The sequence below is a fragment of the Eleutherodactylus coqui genome, chromosome 3, assembly GCF_035609145.1.
Source record: "Eleutherodactylus coqui strain aEleCoq1 chromosome 3, aEleCoq1.hap1, whole genome shotgun sequence".
NCBI classification, from domain to species: Eukaryota; Metazoa; Chordata; class Amphibia; order Anura; family Eleutherodactylidae; genus Eleutherodactylus; species Eleutherodactylus coqui.
The window spans coordinates 294,668,006-294,691,122 of NC_089839.1; the positions used below are offsets into that span (position 1 = coordinate 294,668,006).

Genomic DNA, 23,117 nt, shown 5'->3' on the forward strand with positions numbered 1-23,117 from the left:
TGTTGGTGACGGGACTGATGACAGCAGCAGAGGAGGGGGTTTACTTTGTAGGGGGCAGTGACCTGTCCAAAGCTGCAATGTTGCAGGTGGGGGACAGGGCTGCATGTGACGGGCAGAAGGAGAATGGAGATATGTGGGAGGTAACAGGCTGAGAGTTACATAGTGGGAGGTGCAGGATTTCACTGCAGCACAGGGTATTTCAGAAAAATCAGGAAGGGAATGTGCTGATCGTGGTGGCTGCATTAACCAACCTGATCTTGTGAGGGTCGATAGTAGAAGGATCAGGGCCTGTCAGCAGCACAGAGTATTTAAGCTGAGGCAAGTGATGATTTGTGAAAGATCCTAGACAATGAAAAATACAATGGAAAGAGCAGAGTCTTGCAGCAGCACGGGTTATTATAGGAGAGTAGAGTGCTGACCTTGTGAGGTGATACACTAACGTTCAATAGTAGATGGAGCAGGGCCAACAGCAGCACAGAGTATTTCAGCCGAGGGGAGTGCTGATCTTGTGTAAGATTCTAGACAATCAAAAATACAAAGGAAAGAGCAGGGTCTTACAGCAGCACGGGTAATTACAGGAGAGTGCTGAACTTGTGAGGTCATACACTAGAGTTCAATAGTAGAAGCTGCAAGGCCAACAGCAGCACAGAGTATTTTAGCTGAGGAGATCTTGTGGAAGATCATAGACTATGAAATACACAATGGAAGGGGCAGAGTCTTACAGCAGCATGGGCTATTACAGGAGAGGAGAGTGCTGACCTTGTGAGGTCACACACTAGAGTTCAATAGTAGGAGCAAGGCCAACAGCAGCACAGAGTATTTTACTGGGGGGGGGGTTAACATGGGAGAGGTTATAGACTGAGGGCGGAGTTACACAAATGTACTTCTATCACCTTATACGGCCGTTATAATCACAGCCGTATAACGGGACGAAACAAAACCAGTGATCTCTATGGCATTTCAGGGGTTTTGTTTTCACCAGCTCTTTTCCCGGTCATGATTTGTACAGTCGGGAAAATACAGGACCTGCCCTATCTTCCCTGTACTTATTGAATACCACACGTGGGAGAGATCGGGCAGCCGCTGACGTCCCGCCTCTTTTTTCAAACTCCTACGCTCTGACGCGGAGTTTGAATTGCCGGCGAGACATCTCTCTCATTCAGGCACAACTACACTCTGTGCTACCAAGCATAGTTGTGCCTACAGCAGTGTGAATAAGCCCTAAAGGCTCACTCACACATGCGTATGTCACCCGCGTATTATGCGCAAATTTTTCACGTAAAATACGCAGTACACAGCAAATACGCATATAACGTACATATTTGCTGCATATGTTAAATCCTGTAGCATATATTGGTGCGTATTATGCATGAGGGCATACGACCGTATTTATGCGAGCATTTTGGCGCCTAAAAATGTTGCACATAAAGCGCGACCGTGTGACGCATTGGATTGCAATGGCTTCATTCAGACAAATCAGCAAGAAAAAAAATAGGACCTAATCGATCGTTTTCAGCCGCAACTTTTATATACGGCATGTGAAAAGATAGCGCTTGCCCTATCTTTCACTGCGTTACGCAGCAAGCTCCCATAGACTTCTATGGCCCTAATTGGGCATTAATTGACATTCTGAGCATTTTGGCTGATTGTGGCTTGCCATTGCTTCGGCATGTTTTTTTACATTCACGCAGCAGCTCCCCGTGCGAATGACTTGAAATACGCCATGTAAGAGGCTGGAGACGATCAGCTCAAAAATTCATTCATGCAAATATACAGTGCGTACAGGCGGACATATAAATGCACGCGCTCGTGCGAAGGAGCCCTAATACGCACCAAAATCGGACATGTTGCATTTTTTTCATGCACAGAATACCCGCTTGAATAAAAAGCAGGTGTGAACGGACCAATAGAAATCAGTGGGCTTTTAGCACCATATATTACGCGTGTGAAAAATACTCGCGGTATCCATGGGTGACATATGCCAATGTGAGTGAGCCCTAAACTTACATAGAAGCAGCAGGGTCTGACAGCAGCACAGAGTATTATAGGAGAGGAGCGTGCTGTGCGGATATATTGTATATCGCAGCGCTGACACTCTGCTAATCATTAACGATGGTGAAGATGGAGAACTATTTAACCCTTCGTGTGTCTCCCCGGCTCATGCTATATGTCGTTCTCCCGTCTTGCTGACGCATCTGCCTGAAGCTGCCATTCTAAGATATCCTTCCAAAAATAATTATGATTTACTAAATTTTCCGGCGCTCCTGCCTGTAAAAGCCGAGCAGATGCTTCCTAAAGCCGAGTGAATAGTATAAAAAAAGATTTTACTTGGATTTCAGGATGAATATTTACATACGGCGCATAATTAATGAGCGTGGTATCGGCGTGTGGAAGCAGATGTAGTCGTGGTCTTAGCGCCGGTGTTTACCTTCCAACAATTATTTTTGCTGCTCTGATGAATCATACAAGAAAGAAGAAGCAACTTTGCAAATTGACTTCATTAAAAGTTCCTCTCGTTTTCCGTATACAGCTACTTTAGTGTGAGGGCACACAGTTCGGCTTGACACATGCAGTCAAGCCGCGGCGACCTGCAACCACACAATTTTGCTGGTAAATCACGCTGCCATAGGCTCCGCAACAGGACCATGTGTCTTCAGCCTTTCAATCCTATGTGTCTCCATGGCAACAGACTACAAACAAACCCTGTGTAGTCTGTTACTGCAGTCCTGTTACCTTCTACCTGTGCCTTAATGCTTAGGGGGGGGCTGCTGTTTAGCTTTTCTGAAAGGCCAGGGTCGGACTAAGCCAACAGAGAACAGAAAGATACTCCAGGGGACCCAAGCCCTGAGATGATAACGGGCCCTGACCACAACAGGGCCAGAGTTTACAGCGCAATTAAGGGGGACATGCACTTGTTCTGTATAGTTACCTGGTAGACTCTCAGTCTAGTCTCCACTGGGGAGACTTATAGATCTTTTCCAGTCTTATGTGTCATGGTAGGTGTCAGCTGACTTTGATAGCCGACACCAGTCTGCAACAGCTGCAATTAGAGATAATGCCGATCAAGGCTGTTTATCATTTAAATGCCACTGTCAATTCCGATGAGATTGTAGGGTGCCGAATGAGGGGGACGCAAGACTGCCTATTAACCCTTTCCAATCCACTGTCTGACCTCTGAAGACATTATGATTTAAGGCTGTACATCTCCGATGTTGGAAGACGTCCGTCGGGGTTCTCTTACTGTATATTGCCAGCCTCTCTGCTGTCGGGGCCTATCCAACGTATCACCTCATGCAGTACTGGCTTTAGCCAGCAGATAGCGCTATTGTAAAATGGCAAAAAAAGAGTAAGCCCCTTAGGAAAACCAGGATACAAATTGGATTGGAGAGGGTTAAGACATGCTTAGGATGCCTGTCAGAATATAATGCAGTGCTATAGTATTGCACTATACAGTACAAGTTATCAGACGATTGCAAGTTCAAGTCCCCCCTGTGGGGACTAAAAGATGAAAGTTGTTTTTTTTAATTATTATAAAAAAAAATTACAAGTTTTTAAAAATCCTTTTCCCAGGCGTTGTATCAAAAAATGTAATTATTGGTATCACTGCATCTGTTAAAATCCAATTTACTGTAATATCACTTTTTTATTTATCCCGCGCGCTTAGGGCGCATTCAGACGACCCTATATCGGCTGGGTTTTCACGCCAGCCGATATACGGCTTCTCTCTCTGCAGGGGGAGGAGGCTGGAAGAGCCGGGAGCAGTGCTCTGAGCTCCGCCCCCTCTCTGCCTCCTCTCCACCCCCCTGCACTATTTTCAATGAGGACAGGCGGGACGGGGGGGGGGCAGTAATTCCCAGAACTTAGCCCCGCCCCTGTCCCACCTCCTCTCATTACAAATAGTGAAGAGGGGCGGAGAGGGGGTGGAGAGGAGGCAGAGCGGGGGCGGGACCTCAGAACACTGCTCCCAGCTCTTCCAGCCTCCTCCCCCTGCAGAGAGAGATGCCGTATATCGACCGGCGTGAATACCCGGCCGATATACGGTCATCTGAACGCACCCTTAACGCCATCAGAAAAAAAATGCACATCATCAGAATTGTGCTTTTTTTGGCCACCTCACCTCCAAGAAAAAAATTCAATTAAATTCAATTCAAAAAGTCAACCCCAAAATGGTATGATTAAAAACTACAGTTCCCCTCGTAAAAAATGAGCACTCATAAAAATAATTCCCCCCCTCACCCTCTTCCCCCCCAAAAAAAATTGTCGCAATTGCATTTTTTCCATTTTGCCCCACTTAGAAATTTGTAAAAGTTTTCCAATACCTTATATGGTAGATTAAATGGTAAGAGTCATTGAAAAAGATGTCTTGTCCCGCAAAAAACAAGCCATCATGCAAATATGTCACCAGGGAAAAAAATTATTATGATTTGTTTGTTTTTTTTTGAAAGTGGGGTGGAAAGATGAAAACGAAAAAACTGAAAGGGCTGCACAGGAAGTGGTTGAGGCAGTCCAGTCTGACCCTAATTGGGGCAGAGCTATCATCGGTGACAACAATTTAGTATATTGGATTCTGCGGGATTTAAAAACCACCTTCTGCTTTTCTGTTTCTGCTCAGTGCTTTACACTGCAGCACTGCTTGTTCATATTGCCTGTTGTAAAAAAGCCCCAAACCAATAGGAAGTGAAGAAAAGCATAACCAACATGCAAATACAAAGCAACATACAACCCTACACTTTAATAAGCGATAAAGCCTTTCTGGGGTCCTGCGAGCAGTTGAGGGGGGGGGGGGGGGAGTGAGGGGGCCAGGAGGACAGAGGTTACTTAAAGTTGGTGAGATTCCTTGGTACTTAACATGTTGTCCTGGTTTTCAAGGAGGGGAGATCGGAGCCCGTCCGCGAATGGATACAGTTACACTGATCGTGTCAGATGGGGAATCAGTCTCAGCCGACACCTGTTGCATTGAGGGTCCTCCTCCCCCGCCGATTCCACTTCACGCCAGCCTCCCCGTCTATGATCTTAATATCACCCTAACGCCCATCAATAATCAGCTGCCGGTGATAATCATCGGTAAGTACGGCGTGACGAATGGGTGAGTGGCAGATAATGAAGCATTTATCACAATCACTTCAGATCCAAGTGTGATGTTACCATATGTTCTATTGATGGAAGGTGCAGAAATATCCCAGCGAGCGGCAGCTGGACCGTCAAGTGCGGAGCCGGCCGCTGGAAGGAATGTGCTGGGCTGTACGGAGCTTTGTGCTCCGATATAGGACAATTCATTATAAAGTTATTAGGGACGTTTCCCATGGGACGGAATAGACCGCGCACGTCACCGCGAGCCGAGGGAAATTCTGCACCAAAACCCACCGGCTACCTGCGGATTTTAATGCAGGATTGAAAATGGCTTAAAAATTCTGTATCAAAACCGCAGTTAGGGCTCCTTCACACAGGCGGCCGTTTGACACGGAATAGGCACGTCAAAAAATTGCATCTAAAGGAACTCATGGCTTCCTATGGGTTCTTTCAGATGAATTATTTTTTGATGCACCGAAAAAATCGTTTTTTTTTTTACGCTGAGATTTCTCTCCATCAACAGCGGCGGCTCCCATAGACTCCTATGGGAGCCGTCCGGCAAAGGGAGGGGGTGGGGGGGGAGAAAGTGGCAGCGACATACTTGTGAATAGCAGCCACTATGTGCTCGCCGCTGAAAACTTGCACATAGTTGAACAGGTTGTACCAAGATTAACTTTTATCATCTTTCCACAGGATTGGTAATAAAAACTTTGATCGGTGGCATCTCCCATATCCTTCTTCTTCCTCATTGTTGGCTTCCTGCAGCCCCCCGGGAGGAGGAGACTGAATGGAGAGGTGGCCGCTCATGCACATATTTTTCGTCAGCCCCATTAAAATGAAAGGAGCAGCACTGAACATGTGCAACAACTGCTCCATCCAATCCATCATGACTGCAGAGCCCTCAGTGAGCTAGAGAGGAGGACCTGTGATGGATGGGGGTCTCAGCGGTGAGAGCTCCACCTATCAGACTTGTATCACCAATCCTGTGGTTAGGTGACAAAAGTTAACCTTGGTACAACCCCTTTAATACTTTTCACAGTTGTTAACATTGTATGTAGCCTGAATCCAGGGGCGTAACTAAAGGCTCAGGGGCCCTGGTGCAAAACGTGAGCTGGGGCCCCCCTCTATCTGTATCTGTACCCGTACCCATACCTAAACCATGCTGCACAGAGACATAACTTGAAGCTTCTGGGCCCCAATACAAAACCTGTAACAGGGCCCCCAACTATAATGCTTTATTCATAGAACTGGGCTCCCTATATGGAGAAGAGAGGCCTTATGGGCCCCCTAAGGCTCCTGGGCCCGGGTGCAACCGCATCCCCTGCACCCTCTATAGTTACGCCCCTGCCTGAATCCTCTAAATTTACAACCTGACCTGATACATTATAACAAACTACCAGGATTTTCTAGACCGGCAACAAACCCTCAGCGCACACCCTAGTCATACTGCCAGCAGAGGGTTCATTACAGAGCATACTACCAAAAGAAGGATTTATTTCCATGTTAATACTTAGTGGGGCTCCTTTAGGCCTAACGTCCTCAGATACTCTTAGTGGCATACTTTCTACTAATACTCTTCAGCTGCTACCGGTATTTCCCTTCATTCAGCCTGCAAACATCGAGCGAGTTCTTTAAAAGATGCATCAACCCGTCTACAATGGTGCAAGGAGCATCATCAATGAACAGTTGAGCGATGGAAGAACATTCTATGGAGTGACTAATCTTGCTACTCCATCTTCAAATGAGATGGCCATACCTGGGGGTGGAGGATGCCTAGGGAACACCTTTTGCCTGGGTGTATTGTACCAACAGTTAAGTACAGCAGAGGGTCCATTATTGTCTGGGATGTTTTACGTGTCATGGTCTCGGTCCGTTGGTTGTAGTGACAAGAACCATCAAGACGGAGGTGACCCTGACATTCTAGACAATAATGTGCTGCTGATAATGTGACAATCCTCTGGGAATGGTCGGCCATACTTCCAACAAGACAACGAGCTGTGTCACAGATACAACGCTGTTTTATGTTGATTTGAGGATCTTGATGTTCCATGATTGGACCGGCTGGAGTCCCAACCTGAACCTACTGAACATCCTTGGGATGAACTGAAACGTCAGGTCAGGAAATATGAGCAGCGTCCATCTTCTCTGAGATAACTCACCAGACATTTGCAGGATGACTGGAGGGAAATACCAGCTGAAGTGTATCAGACGTTAGTAGAAAGTATATCACAGAGAGTATCCAAAAACATTTAGGCCAAAGGAGCCCCACTAAGTATTAACATATGGGAATAAATACTGCGTTTCATTCTTGCTCAGCTGCCCAATTACTTTCGATAAGATAGTGTACATTGCATCACTTAATTTTTGCAGGGGACGTCTTTGTTGTTGATGAAGGCTTTTCCTCGCTTCTATCCGTAAATCATGTGAATGCATCGGATGTGGACACTCTGGCTGATGAGTTAATCTTCCTCATGGAGACACAGCCACAGTATGGCTACTTTGAGAGCACAATACCCTCCCCGGGATCAGAGAAGAGCACTGCTGAGACCAGGATCAGTAAGTTCTTCCATATGTGTATTAAAGCATCAGATAGCCGTAGAGTTGAATAATGAAACTTCTGTCTGCCTGCAGTCACCACTAGGGGGAGCTCACTGTATCCTGTCATACAAAATCAATAATAAATGTGTATGCAGTAAGCTCCCTCTAGAGGCACTGCAGGCAGCCAGAATATTATCATCAGCGCTGTAAGAAAAAGTGGAGCTCCGACCCTCTGAAATCTGACAGAAGACCCTGCAGTCAAAAACTGGCTACGGATAACAGATTTATAGCAGTTCTGCAGGTAAGCCCATGTCAATAGGTGCAGCTAAAGGGAGATGATAAAGGGTTATCTTATGTCTATAGGATAACCCTCCCAGCTATCTGTGCTGTCAACGTAAAGCAGTAGTCTGGTTTTATATTCTGGAGACCTGAGGGGCTGGAACAATCCCGGCCCGCTCCACCTCCATCCAGTTAGTGATGTTCGCTCTTGTGTATAAGCACAGGAGCGATTATCGCTGGGACAGCCTGTCGGGCATCTATCGGTACCCCCCTCCCCTCCCCCCCCCACCCCTTTCCTTAGGCTACATTCACACTTGGCATTCTTTCCTGTATTTTTGAACCACAGCGAAAAACCGCCTGCATTAAAAAATGACACTTTTTTTTTTTAAACTTTGTGCGGTTTTGTAAAAATGCATGCTTTATTTTTGCAGCGTTTTTTTTTTTTACTGCAAATCAAAAATGCATCCAAAATTCCAAGTGTTGCGCTCAGCCTTGGGGGCCTTCCCACTTGCAATCGCAATATTGATGCATTTTTTTTACGCGAATGTCAATAGGACTGTCTTATGTTAAAAACGTGTCACACAAAAACTGCAAAGCACAAACTTGCAATTTTGTGCGATGCGTTAACATTAGAAAGTCCTATTGACATTCACGTAAAAAAAACGCAGTGATATTGCGATCGCAAGTGTGAAGGCACCTTTAGGCCGGTCTCACACAAACGGATTCCACGTCAAATCGCATGCATTGAAAGGTATGTACAATCGCTTTTTTCTTCACTCATGGAAAGGAGTTGCGTATTCCGCAAGTGGAGGAAAAATTGCAGCATGCTCTATTTTGCAGCGGACTCTGTGGGGACGGCCTCCGTTGAAGTCAATGGCGGCCGTCCGACCTGCAGCCGTCAATGAAGGAGCAGCTTCTTTGCATTCAGAGGTTGAAGCCTGTGCAGACCTAATAATTCCGACAACTGAGGGTTTGTTACAATTGTATCCAGTCTAGACAATCCTTTATGAGATACACAGCGTGGACCCCAGACTAAGTCCCCCTATCCACGGGCGTTGCGAAGTCCCGCGGCAGATCTCCGCCACAGGAGCCGCTGCCCGGGAGCAGGAGCCGCCGCCGAATCTCCGCCGGTCAGCCCTATCTGATAGATAGGCTGTCCGCGGAGAATCGGGGCAATTCGCAACATGCTGCAAAGTGCCCGCCGCGAGCGCAGAATCGTAATGATTCTCCGCTCGTGGACAGGGGCCGGCGCCTTCCGTAGCAATGCTATGGAAAGCATCAGCCGGCGTGATTCACGTCCGTGGACAGGGGGCCGTGTATGTATGCCTTGCACTGATACATCGTAACAAACTCTCAGGACAGGAGAGAGATCTGTGCTGCTGCAGAGTTTGTCCAGACTGGATACAACCGTGTCCTCAGCTAAGAGAAGTAATAGGTCTGGATATAAAGAAGAGCTTTCCATTCACTGACAGCAAGCCAAGTTCTTGAAAATGGCGAGGAATTAAATGAGCCAATAGGCATTACTAGTAAAGGCACCTCTTCTGTGTTCCTACCAAGGTTCGTTCAGCCTTCAGCACGTGAGCGCAGGATACATCCGCTACGTCCAGTCCCACCATCAGCATATAGAGCCGACATCGGATTTCTTCATGATCTCCAGCACGGATTCCATCCAGAAATCTATGATCGTCCCGTTCTACATCGTCATCAAACCCGTAAACGACGAGGAGCCTCGGCTGCACGTCAGCAACGTAACGGTAAGACTCCGTAAGGCTTGGTTAACCTCTGCCTGACAGCCATACGACTATATACATGATAACCGCCGATGCCCTGTACAGTTGGGACGTACATAGACGTCTACAGTATTCACTGCGCCGCGCTTAGGAGCTGAGGGTGCGCCATATGCAGCGGGTGTCGGCCATCTTTGATAACCGCTCGCAGCAGCCAGGATCGGAGATAACTGCAGTCGTGGCTGTTAACCCTTTAAATTCCACTCTGAAAACAGCAGTAAAATCTCCTGAGCGTGCCCTCCTGCACCCCCACCCCCCAGCAGGGTCCCAGGAGTCCATCCTCTCTGAAGTCAGTATGTGCTTTAGACACTTTCAGATAGTTTTTTCCAATTCACCCCAAAAAGAGGTGCAGCCTACGTTGTGCCAAAAGTTGCACCAAATTTCAGAAAATTCTGCCATTTTGGAACAATTTTCGGTCTAAGCTCAGCCAATTAATAGGTGAGATAAACTGAGACTAAGCAGTCTTAAAATTCAACACACTTACCATCCGGCTGTGATCAGTCTGGCGCGTTTTAAGATTGTCTGTCTTAAGGTGCTTTTAAACAGATGACCGATTCTTGACCAATAGTTGTCGGGACCCGACAGGATCCTGAGCGAGAACTTTGTTTCAGCTCACTGAGAATACATGACTGGTGAGCGACTACCTGCTTAGTATAAACAGGCAGTCGGGCAGGCATGGAGGCTCTAGTACCTTGTTGTGGCGCCTCTAGCTTGGATACAAGATGCGGTACAGGCTGGCATGGAGGCTCTAGTACCCTGTTGTACTGCTTCTAGCTTAGATACAAGATGTGATACGGGCGGACATGGAGGCTCTAGTACCCCGTTGTTCCGCCTCTAGCTTGCATACAAGATGTGATACGGGTGGGCATGGAGGCTCTAGTACCCTGTTGTACCGCCTCTAGCTTGGATACAAGATGTGATACGGGGGAGGGGGGGGGGGCATGGAGGCTCTAGTACCCTGTTGTAGCTCCTCTAGCTTGGATACAAGATGTGATACGGGTGGGCATGGAGGCTCTAGTACCCTGTTGTACCGCCTCTAGCTTGGATACAAGATGTGATACAGGTGGGCATGGAGGCTCTAGTACCCTGTTGTACCGCCTCTAACTTGGATACAAGTTGTGATACTGGCAGGCAGGGAGGCTCTAGTACCCTGTTGTACTGGCTTTAGCTTTGATACAAGATGTGAAAGGTGGTGGGCATGGAGGCTCTAATACCCTGTTTTACTGTCTCTACCTTAGATACAAGATGTGATACGGACAGGTATGGAGGGGCTAGTACCCTGTTGTACTTCCTCTAGCTTGGATACAACATGTGACATGGTCGAACATGGAGACTCTAGTACCCTGTGGAACTGCCTCTAGCTTAGATACAAGATGCGATATGGGCGGGCATGGAGGCTTTAGCATCCCGTTGTACTGCCTCTAGCTTGGATACAAGATGTGACATGGTCAAACATGGAGACTCTAGTACCCTGTTATACCAGCTTTAGCTTGGATATAAGATGTGATACTGGCAGGCATGGAGGCTCTAGTACCCTGTTGCACTGCCTTTATCTTTGATACAAGATGTAAAAAGTGGAGGGCATGGAGGCTTTAGTACCCTATCGTACCGCCTCTAGCTTGGATACAAGATGTGATATGGGCGGGCATGGAAGTTCTAGTACCCTGTTGGGCTGCCTCTAGCTTGGATACAAGATGTGATTCGGGTAAGCATAGAGGCTCTAGTACCCTGTTGGACCACCTCTAGCTTTGATGCAAGATATAATACGGGTGGGCATGGCAGCATACAGGTTCTATATGGTATCCTGTGGCATATTGGTCCACATTTGTTATAACTCAGCCTCTAGATCATGTAAACTCGTAGGCTTTTGAAGTTCACATCCTAGATTGTACCTTACATGTTCTATTGGTGATTAAATCGGATGACCGGGCAGGGTGGGGCCATCTGTCGAGGGTGTTCTGAGCCCAGTCACCTTTGTGCGTGTGTCCTCTTGCATCTTCTGGTTCTAACACTTTCTAAAAGTCTGGTCACAATGGCCCAGGTGGAGGGCATGTTAGGGTTTGCTACTGGGATCTGTTGTTTTGCATGGGTTACCAGCAGCATAGCTTCACAGGTGGTGTTGATTGAGCTGGCTGGGTATGGATTGCTCCAGCCAGCCAATCCCCAAGGTCTGTTGCTCATATATACCAGCTCCTCTGCTAGAGGCTGCCAGCCTTTTCTCATTTTTTTTCAGTGTGAACAGTGTCATGCTCCTGTGTGTCTGTGCATGTAGCTGAAAATGAAGTGTCTGTGTAGTGTTCAGGATGTTCAGTGTGAACTGTGTCATGCTCTTGTGTGTGTGTGCAGCTCTCGGTATATGTAGTGTGGTGTGTCTTGCTGTGGGTCATTTCTTATCTAGAACGAGGTAGGTACCTAGGTTCTAGTGCAGGGTCGTCCCTATCAGGACGATTCCCCCTGATTGTAAGCAGGTTTCCTGGGATTAGTTGTCTTGTAAATCTAGGGAGCCGCGCGACAATGAGGACTTGTGAAGTTGGCTTGCGGGCTTAAGAATCTTGGCCAAAATATGAACTAATACCTCGTATTGTATCTATTCCATCTATTTTTACATGTGGGTATGCTTATACATTTGAGCATTTATCAGCCGTTGGTTTGTGTCTGTCCACGAGTATGAAGTCCGTTTCGCAGTTCTGCTGTTCTGGTTTTGCCAGTTTGTGCGTGTAAATGGTGTAACGTTTATGTCTGTTTCTCAGTCATCTCTACAAGTTTCATGTCTAGTTCGCAGTTCTGCAGTTCACGTGCCAGTAAGACTCTGCAGGGTGTTCATGTCACAGTGCCATGTTACATGGCAATTCGTGGATATGACCATGAAGCTTCTCACATCCCAATAATGCGCCCCTCTAAGACTCTGGTAACGGGGTGAAATCTCTTCTCTGCGTCGTAGAGGCATCTAGTGGCCAACAAGCTCTACACAAATGGAAGAAGAGGTCACTGCACACAAGGGGCCTCCGAGAGCCTCTTATAGGACAAGGGGGAACCACTTTTATGGCCTCAGGTGACAAGACCGTTCATCTAATCACCGCAACTCTCATCATTTACATATCTGCCTGAGATGGAACTGAGACATGCCTAGTTTTGCAGAAAAATGACAACTTCTTCTAGGGGCGGGTTCTTTACAAAGAGTGTAAATTCGGCATTCTATTGCAGTAAAAGTAAAGGTTGAGTCACCCTTGAGCCGGCTACCTGACCCAAGCAGGGATTGGACCTGCAACCTTCAGGTCACGAGCGAGAGCTTGGGACTGCATTTCTGCTACCTTAACACACTGCGTCATACAAGGCTCATCTATTGGATTCTTGGTCATAAACATTTGGGCAAAATGTGCATATAAATGGTGTATTTGAAATGACTAAAATGGCTGGAGGAGGGGGGCTACTTTACTATGACCCTATTTTCTATAAATCCAGTCCTGCAGATGCTTACAGTTGAGGTTGCAGGGAAGATGCCTTCACATCACTGGTCATTGAAATGCGTAGTGTGACTAGTGCTGCAAACACCTGCTGAGAGGGACGGGATTATCCAGTCAGTTTGCACAGGCTGCGGGACAGCTGCTAATGATTAGCTGCCTTTTTTAGGAAGCGGCTTCAAGGCTGGTGATCCTCTGCATGCAATGAGAAATATCTAATGCCCCAAAGTAGCTGGATGTTTAAGTCCACAGAGCATATGTATTATATCTTTAATGGTAAGCTATTATGGGACACTTCCCCTTTAAATATATAAATACATATATAGATACACATAGTGCTGTAAAAGGTGTCCTACCATAGAAGCAGATCATACAGCTGCTATAGAAGCCCTAAAGAAAAGGGGAACCTGAGTAGGTCCAGGGGCGCCCCTAGAATGAGGCGACCTGAGACTGCCGCTTCAGGTAGACCTCAGAGGGGCGGTGCTAGAGTTGTTGCCCATGCTGTATTTATTTTCTACCAGCCATATTAAAAAGTATTGAAAAATAATTGCCACCCGTGAGCCGTCCGCAGCAGCAGCGGACCAGAACTGCACACTGGGTGAGTTAAATGCTTCCCAACTTGCTGCCCCACTAGAGATACACTATAGCGGTCACTATTAAGACTGGGGCCACTATGGGATCAGTATTTCTACTGGGGCTACTAACTGGGATCGTTCTTACTATTGATGCCACTATAGGGGATACTACGGTATTACTCCACAGCTGCACTCACTATTCTGCTGGACATTATTAGAAACATGTCAAAAACCCCATTGTAGCATAGTTGACCTAGTCTGTTGCAACAGTGCATAGGGTATAATACAGGATGTAACTCAGGGTCAGTACAGGATAAGTAATGTATGTACACAGTGACTCCACCAGCAGAATAGTGAGTGCAGCTCTGGAGTATAATACAGGATATAACTCAGAATCAGTACAGGATAAGTAATGTATGTACACAGTGACTCCACCAGCAGAATAGTGAGCGCAGCTCTGGGGTATAATACAGGATATAACTCAGGATCAGTACAGGATAAGTAATGTATGTACACAGTGACTCCACCAGCAGAATAGTGAGTGCAGCTCTGGAATATAATACAGGATGTAACTCAGGATCAGTACAGGATAAGTAATGTATGTACATAGTGACTCCACCAGCAGAATAGTGAGTGCAGCTCTGCAGTATAATACAGGATGTAACTCAGGATCAGTACAGGATAAGTAATGTATGTACACAGTGACTCCACCAGCAGAATAGTGAGTGCAGCTCTGAAGTATAACACAGGATGTAACTCAGGATCAGTACAGGATAAGTAATGTATGTGCACAGTGACTTCACCAGCTGAATAGTGAGTGCAGCTCTGGTGTATAATACAGGATGTAACTCAGGATCAGTACAGGATAAGTAATGTATGTACACAGTGACTCCACCAGCAGAATAGTGAGTGCAGCTCTGGAGTATAATACAGGATGTAACTCAGGATCAGTACAGCATAAGTAATGTATGTACACAGTGACTCCACCAGCAGAATAGTGAGTGCAGCTCTAGAGTATAATACAGGATGTAACTCAGGATCAGTACAGCATAAGTAATCTATGTACACAGTGACTCCACCAGCAAAATAGTGAGTGCAGCTCTGAAGTAGAACACAGGATGTAACCCAGGAGCAGTGCAGGATAAGTAATGTATGTACACAGTGACTCCACCAGCAGAATAGTGAGTGCAGCTCTGGAGTATAATGCAGGAAGTAACTCAGGATCAGTACAGCATAAGTAATGTATGTACACAGTGACTCCACCAGCAGAATAGTGAGTGCAGCTCTGGAGTATAATACAGGATGTAACTCAGGATCAGTACAGCATAAGTAATGTATGTACACAGTGACTCCACCAGCAAAATAGTGAGTGCAGCTCTGAAGTAGAACACAGGATGTAACCCAGGAGCAGTGCAGGATAAGTAATGTATGTACACAGTGACTCCACCAGCAGAATAGTGAGTGCAGCTCTGGAGTATAATACAGGATGTAACTCAGGATCAGTACGGTCGAAGTATTGTATGTGCACAGTGACTCCAGCAGCAGAATAGTGAGTGCAGCTCTGGGGTATAACATAGAATGTTGCTCGGGATCAGTACAGGATAAGTAATGTATGAACACAGTGACTCCACCAGCAGAATAGTGAGTGCAGCTCTGGAGTATAATACAGGATGTAACTCAGGATCAGTACGGTCGAAGTATTGTATGTGCACAGTGACTCCAGCAGCAGAATAGTGAGTGCAGCTCTGGGGTATAACATAGAATGTTGCTCGGGATCAGTACAGGATAAGTAATGTATGAACACAGTGACTCCACCAGCAGAATAGTGAGTGCAGCTCTGGAGTATAATGCAGGATGTAACTCAGGATCAGTACGGTCGAAGTATTGTATGTGCACAGTGACTCCAGCAGCAGAATAGTGAGTGCAGCTCTGGGGTATAACATAGAATGTTGCTCGGGATCAGTACAGGATAAGTAATGTATGAACACAGTGACTCCATCAGCGGAATAATGAGTGCGGCTCTGGAGTATAATACAGGATGTAACTCAGGATCAGTACGGTATAAGTAATGTATGTACACAGTGACTCCACCAGCAGAATAGTGAGTGCAGCTCTGGAGTATAATACAGGATGTAACTCAGGATCAGTACGGTAGAAGTATTGTATGTGCACAGTGACTCCACTTTTTCTATAGAATGATTATATACAGTGATCAGGGAGCACATAGGCTTTGTAAACAGATAAACTCTCCCCCTTTTCGCCAAGGTGAAACAGTGCAAAAAAATAAAACTAAAGGGAAGACCAGTCACCAGTCCTGAAGATGAATGAAGTGTGGAGACAAAGTGCGAGGAGGCTGCGAGACGCCTTACTGGCAGGTTTAAGTATGGTTTGCATTTGCTCATCACTAGTCCCCTGTGAACAGCGCCGACCACAAAGTGTAAACAGAACGCCTGAAAAAATTGTCCGCGTCTTACGGCAGACATACATGGCACAGGATAAAGGGACGGTAAATCCCGACTTCCATGTGTGGTTCTCAGCTGGTATAAATCCCAATCGAGGCAGCGAGTGCCACACACAGAGGCGCTATATTTAGGAGCAGGGGATCCGGGAAGAGGCCGCGCTGCTCTGGAGGAGCCTGTATGTCTTTCCATGACTAATATTGGCCACTTTGGGACAATCATTGTTTGCTTTTTCATCAGAACATAGACCCTCTATGAGCGAGTGCTACAATGTTACAATCTGTCACACTCCGGCCTCGCTGGGTTGGCAACAATGTTCTCATTTCAACCCAAAATCCCTGCGTGATCCTGCCGCTAACGCCGTCCAAGTTTTAGGGTTCAATCAAAGGTCATGCAGCAAATTTTAGTCCCATTTTTTTGTGTCTGCAACGACATTTTCACTGCAATCAGGAAAATCACCCAGATTTCCGAGACTCCTGCATGGCACATAGCAGTGCTTCCCACCAGTGATATAAGGAGCAGGGAAAGCTGGGTGACTACCCCCTAGCTGAGCTACATTGATGGACATGTCGGTTGCCACCCAACTTTCCCAGAAACTTCAGCTGGCCACAGCGGTAAAATCTTATCTATATCCAATAAGGAGTCTGATGTCAGGATGCTGGTAGAGTGTAATAAAAGTCCCTATCTGTCTAACATACTTTATTTTTCAATTTTGCGTCACTTCAAAGATCTCTGCTTGCTGTCAGTAAAGAGGAATCTCCTTGTTTGCATTCCAAATCTAAAAAAGGCCTAATACTTCTCACAGCTGAGGGTTTGTTACAACTGTTTCCATTCTAGACAATCCTCTGTCAGCTAAATACATCAGCAGCAAAAAATGTCTCTCTTGCTGTGATAGTTTGGTACAATGTATCAATGCTAGTAAAATGTATCCACAGCTCCCAACTTCTCCCAGAAGTAAACTTTTCATGTTGGGCCACACCCCTTTTACGCTAAGCCATGCCCTTTGAGTCCTTCACAGTAATAGCGCCCCTTGCTTCTAGTAACAGTACCCCTAAATAACCCCCTTACAGTAATAGTGCCCTTTAGTGTCCCACTCACAGTAACAGTGCCGCTCAGTGACCCGCTCACAGTAATAGTGCTGCTTGCTGACTCCTTCACAGTAACAGTGCTCTTCAGTGGTCCCTTTGCAGTAATAGTGCCCCTTAATAACCCCCTTGCAATAATAGTGACCATCCCTCGGAGTAATAATGCCTCTCAGTGACCCTCTCATGTTAATAGTGCCCCTTAGTGACCCTTTGGCAATAATAGAGCATCTCTGTGACCTCCTGGCAGTCATATTGCCCATCAGTGAATCCCTCACCATAATAGTGCCCCTCAGTGACTCATTGACAGTAATCGTACCCCTCAGTGATGCCCTTACAGTTATAGTACCTCTTAGTTTCACAGTAAAAATGCGCCCCCCTTACGAAATAAGATTTAAAAGTAGCCAGAGCCAGAGGCGTAACTTGAAGCTCCCGGGCCCCGATGCAAAACTTGTAACAGGGCCCCCAACTATAATGCTTTACTCATCGTACTTGGTTCCCTATATGGAGAAGAGAGGCCTTATGGGCCCCATAAGGCTCTTGGGCCCGGATGCAACCACATCCCCTGCATCCTCTATAGTTACGCCCCTGGCCAGAGCCTATACTCACCTCTTACACTCCCCTTACTGCTCCACTCCAGTCCCTCCTCACTTCCAGGTAGCGCAATCACTCCGGCTAACTCACGGCCTTAGTGTTGGTATGGCTGAAACCAGTCATTTGCTGCATCAATCTCCTGCTACCCAAAAGTGAGCGGAGAACCAGACCGGCGGTGGGCAGTGAAAAGGGGTGGGTTTAGGCTATCTTTTATGTTACTTCATTCCTGCCTGCTCCTCTGGGACATGTGTCCTGCTTCCCCAGATAGGAGAGCCCCCACAATCCAGGGCTGTCTCTCAGAATCTGGGATGGTGGGGACACCTATATCAACCAGTAGTCCAGGCTCACAGAGGTAACTGAAAATGAAATTTGACATTGAAAGTATGTGACCCCATGTTTTGTCCTCTCTCTAACCTAGGTAATGGAGGGGGGAAGCTGTGAGATAGGCCCAGCAACACTAAACGCAGAAGACCTGGATATCCCACCAGACATATTGCGCTTCTCCATCATAGTCCCCCCAGTGCACGGCAAATTATTACACCACCTGCATGCTGCAGATATCAGTCAGTACAAGCAACTCGACCCCACTGAGACGCACTGGGAGGTCCTCATGGACGCCTTCACCTTGGATGCATTGAAGCAAGGTCTGTTATGTATATATCGCCTGCATATGAGCTGAGTATATAGGTATAATAGTCTTGGGGAGAAGAGGGGGTCATCATTGGACCCCTGAGTCTCTGCTTCCTCCCCATATCCTCTTGGGCCGATGAGACTTCTGGCTTCGTTGGGATCTGCTCTGTGTCTGTGAAGCTTCTTTAATTCCTTCTTGTCCAGGATCCAGTGGAATAAAAGCTGCGCTCCGGCTCGGCGTAATGTACAGGCCGTGAATGTCCTCTGCTGGCGCCCAGCGGTTACTGCAGGCCCTGGCCTCGCACTTTCTACGTAGGGTCAAAAAGAACAAATATTCCAAAAAGGAAAGAAAATCGTGACTAATGACAAGATTTACCATCTGGATGTGGTAGAAAGTCTAAGGAAGTAAGTGGGGAAGTGACACATCCACAAATGGCGAACTGGACGCCAAAAAGAGGAATGCTTCTTATTTCATAATGTGTTCCAGTAGCAAATGTTGTATTAAAATAGATGGAAGTTAAACAGAATTTCCAAAGTTTCCAGCAGGAATCGGGCGTTGGAGGTCTCCATGATTTTATACACCTCCCAACATTCCTTTGATGAGATTGTCCAACGACACGCGTGGCAGAGCCGGTGACACTAATTCTAATTTGCATAGAAGTAGGTGTTTCCAGATGTGTAGGGCTAGTGTTGCCACCCGGCTAGTGAACCACCGGCCCAGCCAGTAATCTGTCCAGAAGACCAGAGCCGGTATCTATATTTACTGGTCCTACTAGAGACCGGTAAAGATGATTACCTGCACTGAGCAGCTCCAGCCGGGCAGCAACCAGACCAACCAGCACATTCCTGAGGTTTTATTCTGGATGTCACCCCTGGACTCCTCCTACCGGTGTCTGCGCTGTGTACTGTATGGATGGGGCTCACACTATGAGGGTCACAATTACTATTGGGGCCACTATGGGGGGGGTTACTATTGTTACTAGGGTCACTATGGGGGGGGAGTCACTATTACTACTAGGACCACTGTGGGGAACACTATTACTACTGACGGCACTGTGGGGTGGGGGTCATTATTACTACTGGGGCCACTATGGAGGTCACTATGGCTACTGGGGCTACTGTGAGGGTCAATATTAATATTTAGGCCACTATTACTACTGGGTCCACTGTTGTGGTCACTATTACTATTGGGCCACTGTGGGAGTCACTAATACTATTGGGACCTCTGTGGGGATTACTATTACTACTGAGGTCACTGTGGGGATCCCTATTACTACTAGGCCCACTGTGGGCTTCACTATTCCTACTGGGGCCACTGTGGGGGGCAGTATTAATATTTGGGCCACTATTACTAATGGGACCACTGTGGGGGTCACTATTACTACTGGGGCCACTGTGTGGAGGTCACTATTAATATTTGGGCCACTATTACTACTGGGACCACTAGCAGGCTCACTATTACTACTTTGGGTACTGTAACTATTCAGGCCACTGAAGGGGGCCCAACTGCTAGATGGGGCCACTAGAATAACAGAGTTAAAAACATATGTTGTGATAAGCCACACCCCAAACCACGCCCCATTTTACCTTGGCCATTTAAAAAAAAAATAAAAATGGCAACCCTAGTTGGGGTGGGGTTTAAAAGTGTCCTGAAAATGTCAGGAGGTTTTGGTGTTAATTCCCATGATGCATCTGTTGCTGTCATGTGGACGTTCCTCCAGCAAAGATGCACATAACCGCTGTGTAGCATGTACACCGACTGACCCCTTTATTTAAGACCCCAGCTCTTTCACAGTTGGAGCTTCCCTATGATCACCGTGACCTCGGAGGGCAGCATAAAATCACATAACAAGTTTTCCGTGGATCAGTGGATCCACATTAGATAGGAATATCCACAAGGCCTGGTCATTGGCCCTAGACTGCCGGAGCCAAGATTTCACTGCCAACCTTGTGGGGTTTTCTCATGTGGTGCAGAGAGTATACTGAAAAGGGCGTAATCGAGGAAGAATATCCAGCGAAAGGTGATCCTGTGGACAAAAAAACCCAAAAACTTATTACTTGAAGGGGTCATAGGAGGATGTCAGGAATCGCTCTGACCAACAGGCGCTGCAGTCAAGAGCAGCCGAGTACAATGCTGGGGCTCCAACTAATGTGTCTGAATGCACAAATCGCCGTTCCCTAGCACGGATGGCTATACCAGCACTATTGCGTCTAAGAGAAACATGAAGATGAGACTCCAGGGCGCAAAAAATGCAAAAAATGTATCTCTGAGCAGCGGAAAAACATCGCCTGGTCAGATGGAACCAGATTTCTGTTGCCCCGTGCTGGTGGGAGGTCAGAATTTGGCACAAGCAGCATGAATCGATGACCCCTTCCTGTCAGCTGGCCAGAACATGTCAGCACCTCCATGTAATTTATGGCAATAAAAGAAGCTTCCTGTCCGCAGGGGCCGATATTCCTGCAGAATGATTTCATCACCTAGTGGCATTTACAACACGATGAACTGCTTCGGTTCTGAAGGCCAAAGGAGGTCCAATGCTCTAGTAGATGGGGGGAGGTCTAATAAAGTAGCCATTCAGTGGGCGGTGATTTGAGTCTGCACCTCACCAAGTCTCCATGACATCACTATATCTGACATCATCAGAGAGAGCATCATGATCTCATCAGAGTCCCTCAGTAGTGCAGCCTCAGGCTTCGGGCCTGTAAGCTTGATTGATCAGATATTTGACTAGAAAGAAGATATCCAGAAATGATCTTTCACACTTTTGATGTAAAGTAAAAGGGTCTTTTCTAGTGAGTTCCTTGTAGTGCCTGTAAACATTGCCCACCTCTGATCCACCACCCTCTGACAGCTGTCTAGAAGAAAATCTGCCCAAAGCAACCAATCACAGCGCAGCTTTCATTTCATATACTGCTGCTGAGCTAAAATGAAAGCTCCGCTGTGATTGGATGCTATGGAAAACAAAGACAGATTTTCTTCTAGACAGCTTTCATAACCATATGGTGTCGGCTTAAGGCCCATTTACACGAAAAGATAATCTTTCAAATGATTTTCGCGATCCTTTTGCATAAAATGTTAATGTCCAATAATGGCCATTAACACTTTATCATCTTCATTTGCATGTCAAAGGGCCTCCATGAGCTGTTTGCAGAGCCCACCATGTGATCAATCCCACGACCAGCTCTGCAGACAGCTGCATTATTCTGGTCGGGGCTGCTGGCAGGTTACAATGTAATCACCGACTCCCTTGGAGAACACAGCACTGTCTATTGAGAGACACTTTATCTCTCTGCGGTTGAATGATGGATTTTAAGTAGTGATGAGCATACTCGCTAAGGGCAATTGCTCGAGCAAGCATTGCCCTTAGCGAGTACCTGCCCACTTGGGAGCAAAGATTCAGCTGCCGGCGGCGGGCGGGGAGCGGGCAGGAACGGAGGGGAGATCTCTCTCTCCCTCTCTCCCACCCCGCTCCCCCTGCTCACTGCCGCAACTCACCTGTCACCTGCGCCGGTAGCCGAACCTTTTCTCTCGAGCGGGCAGGTACTCGCTAAGGGCAATGCTCGCTGGAGTAATTACTCTTGGGTGCCCCCCCCCCCCCCCCCGTACCTTCTTATATATTTTTTAACCTTTCACAAATGAAATATACGGTGGTGCAAGGAAAACCGCAAAAAAAAGGAATTCCGAGGTTCCGATGCGCATCAATTATTAACCCTTCACGTACAAAGTATTAGTTGGCCCCCTGCTCTTCTACCTGTCTGACTGCGCAGGTGGATTTGCTTTGAGATCTTATTAAATATCAGAGTTGCAGCTAACGGCGCTGCGGCCCGATGTCCTGCGGCTCCCGTCGCCTTTTTTCCGTTCCTGGGAGGGATACATTAATGACTTGTGTTCCTACAGGAATGACCATTGTGTACGCGCATGACGGCAGCGAAACGCAGCAAGACGGATTTACAGTGCAGCTGACCGATGGCAAACACACAGTCCAGCAGACGCTGCGTGTTCACATCACGCCAGTCAACGATGAAAAGCCGCAGCTCATCAGGTGACCAAATAGCGCGGCATGTTGTAGTCTGTAGAACGGGGATCATGTGTAAAGCCGTGTAGCTGAGCCGTTTGACAGAAGTAGTGGAGCTGAATCTGTCTTTGGACGATATTCTGGCGCGCGTTTTGGGCATTGCGAGACGCACAAAACAATCCATTATTTTCTCTTTCGGCGATGCAGCGAGATGGACAATTCGCAACATGTCGCATTTTCGTGCGAGTGTACGAGTAGGACTTGCAATGTGCGATCTTCCACACATCGCACAATACACGGACGAGGTGTGAGGTTGCGCCCAACCTTAGTTTAGTTTCACACGCGCAAGCGCGAAATCGGGCTGACAAACTTGTCCCACTCATCACCGTGCATTTCACCCGCGGGTGCGAGGCGTTTATACAGGTACTAAGGCTCGCATCGCCTCTGTGAAGTTCTGACTTTCGCACGTGTTTTACGCACGGTAGAGGATCGGTAGTGTTTCCCATTGATTTCAATGGGAAACCTCGCATCACGCTCGCACGCACATCGCACGCCATTCGAGAGCCATGCAATGCATTTAAGGTCCCGTTAAAATCAATAAGCGATACGTTCCGAGGAACGCGAAA

At 47.0% G+C, this 23,117-nt stretch overlaps 1 protein-coding gene across 2 annotated transcripts in view; it reads left to right on the forward strand.

The window, feature by feature from the left end:
* LOC136621897 (FRAS1-related extracellular matrix protein 1-like) overlaps positions 1 to 23,117 on the forward strand; it is a 207,117-nt gene that overhangs the window by 79,804 nt on the left and 104,196 nt on the right. The window contains exons 17-21 of one of the 2 annotated variants that reach the window (XM_066597746.1): positions 4,870 to 5,064; positions 7,441 to 7,626; positions 9,445 to 9,641; positions 18,264 to 18,489; positions 22,374 to 22,518. In XM_066597746.1, coding sequence (XP_066453843.1) covers positions 4,870 to 5,064; positions 7,441 to 7,626; positions 9,445 to 9,641; positions 18,264 to 18,489; positions 22,374 to 22,518 — 949 coding nt within the window. The remainder of the gene's footprint in view (positions 1 to 4,869; positions 5,065 to 7,440; positions 7,627 to 9,444; positions 9,642 to 18,263; positions 18,490 to 22,373; positions 22,519 to 23,117) is intronic. The other variant, XM_066597747.1, reaches the window with a different exon arrangement.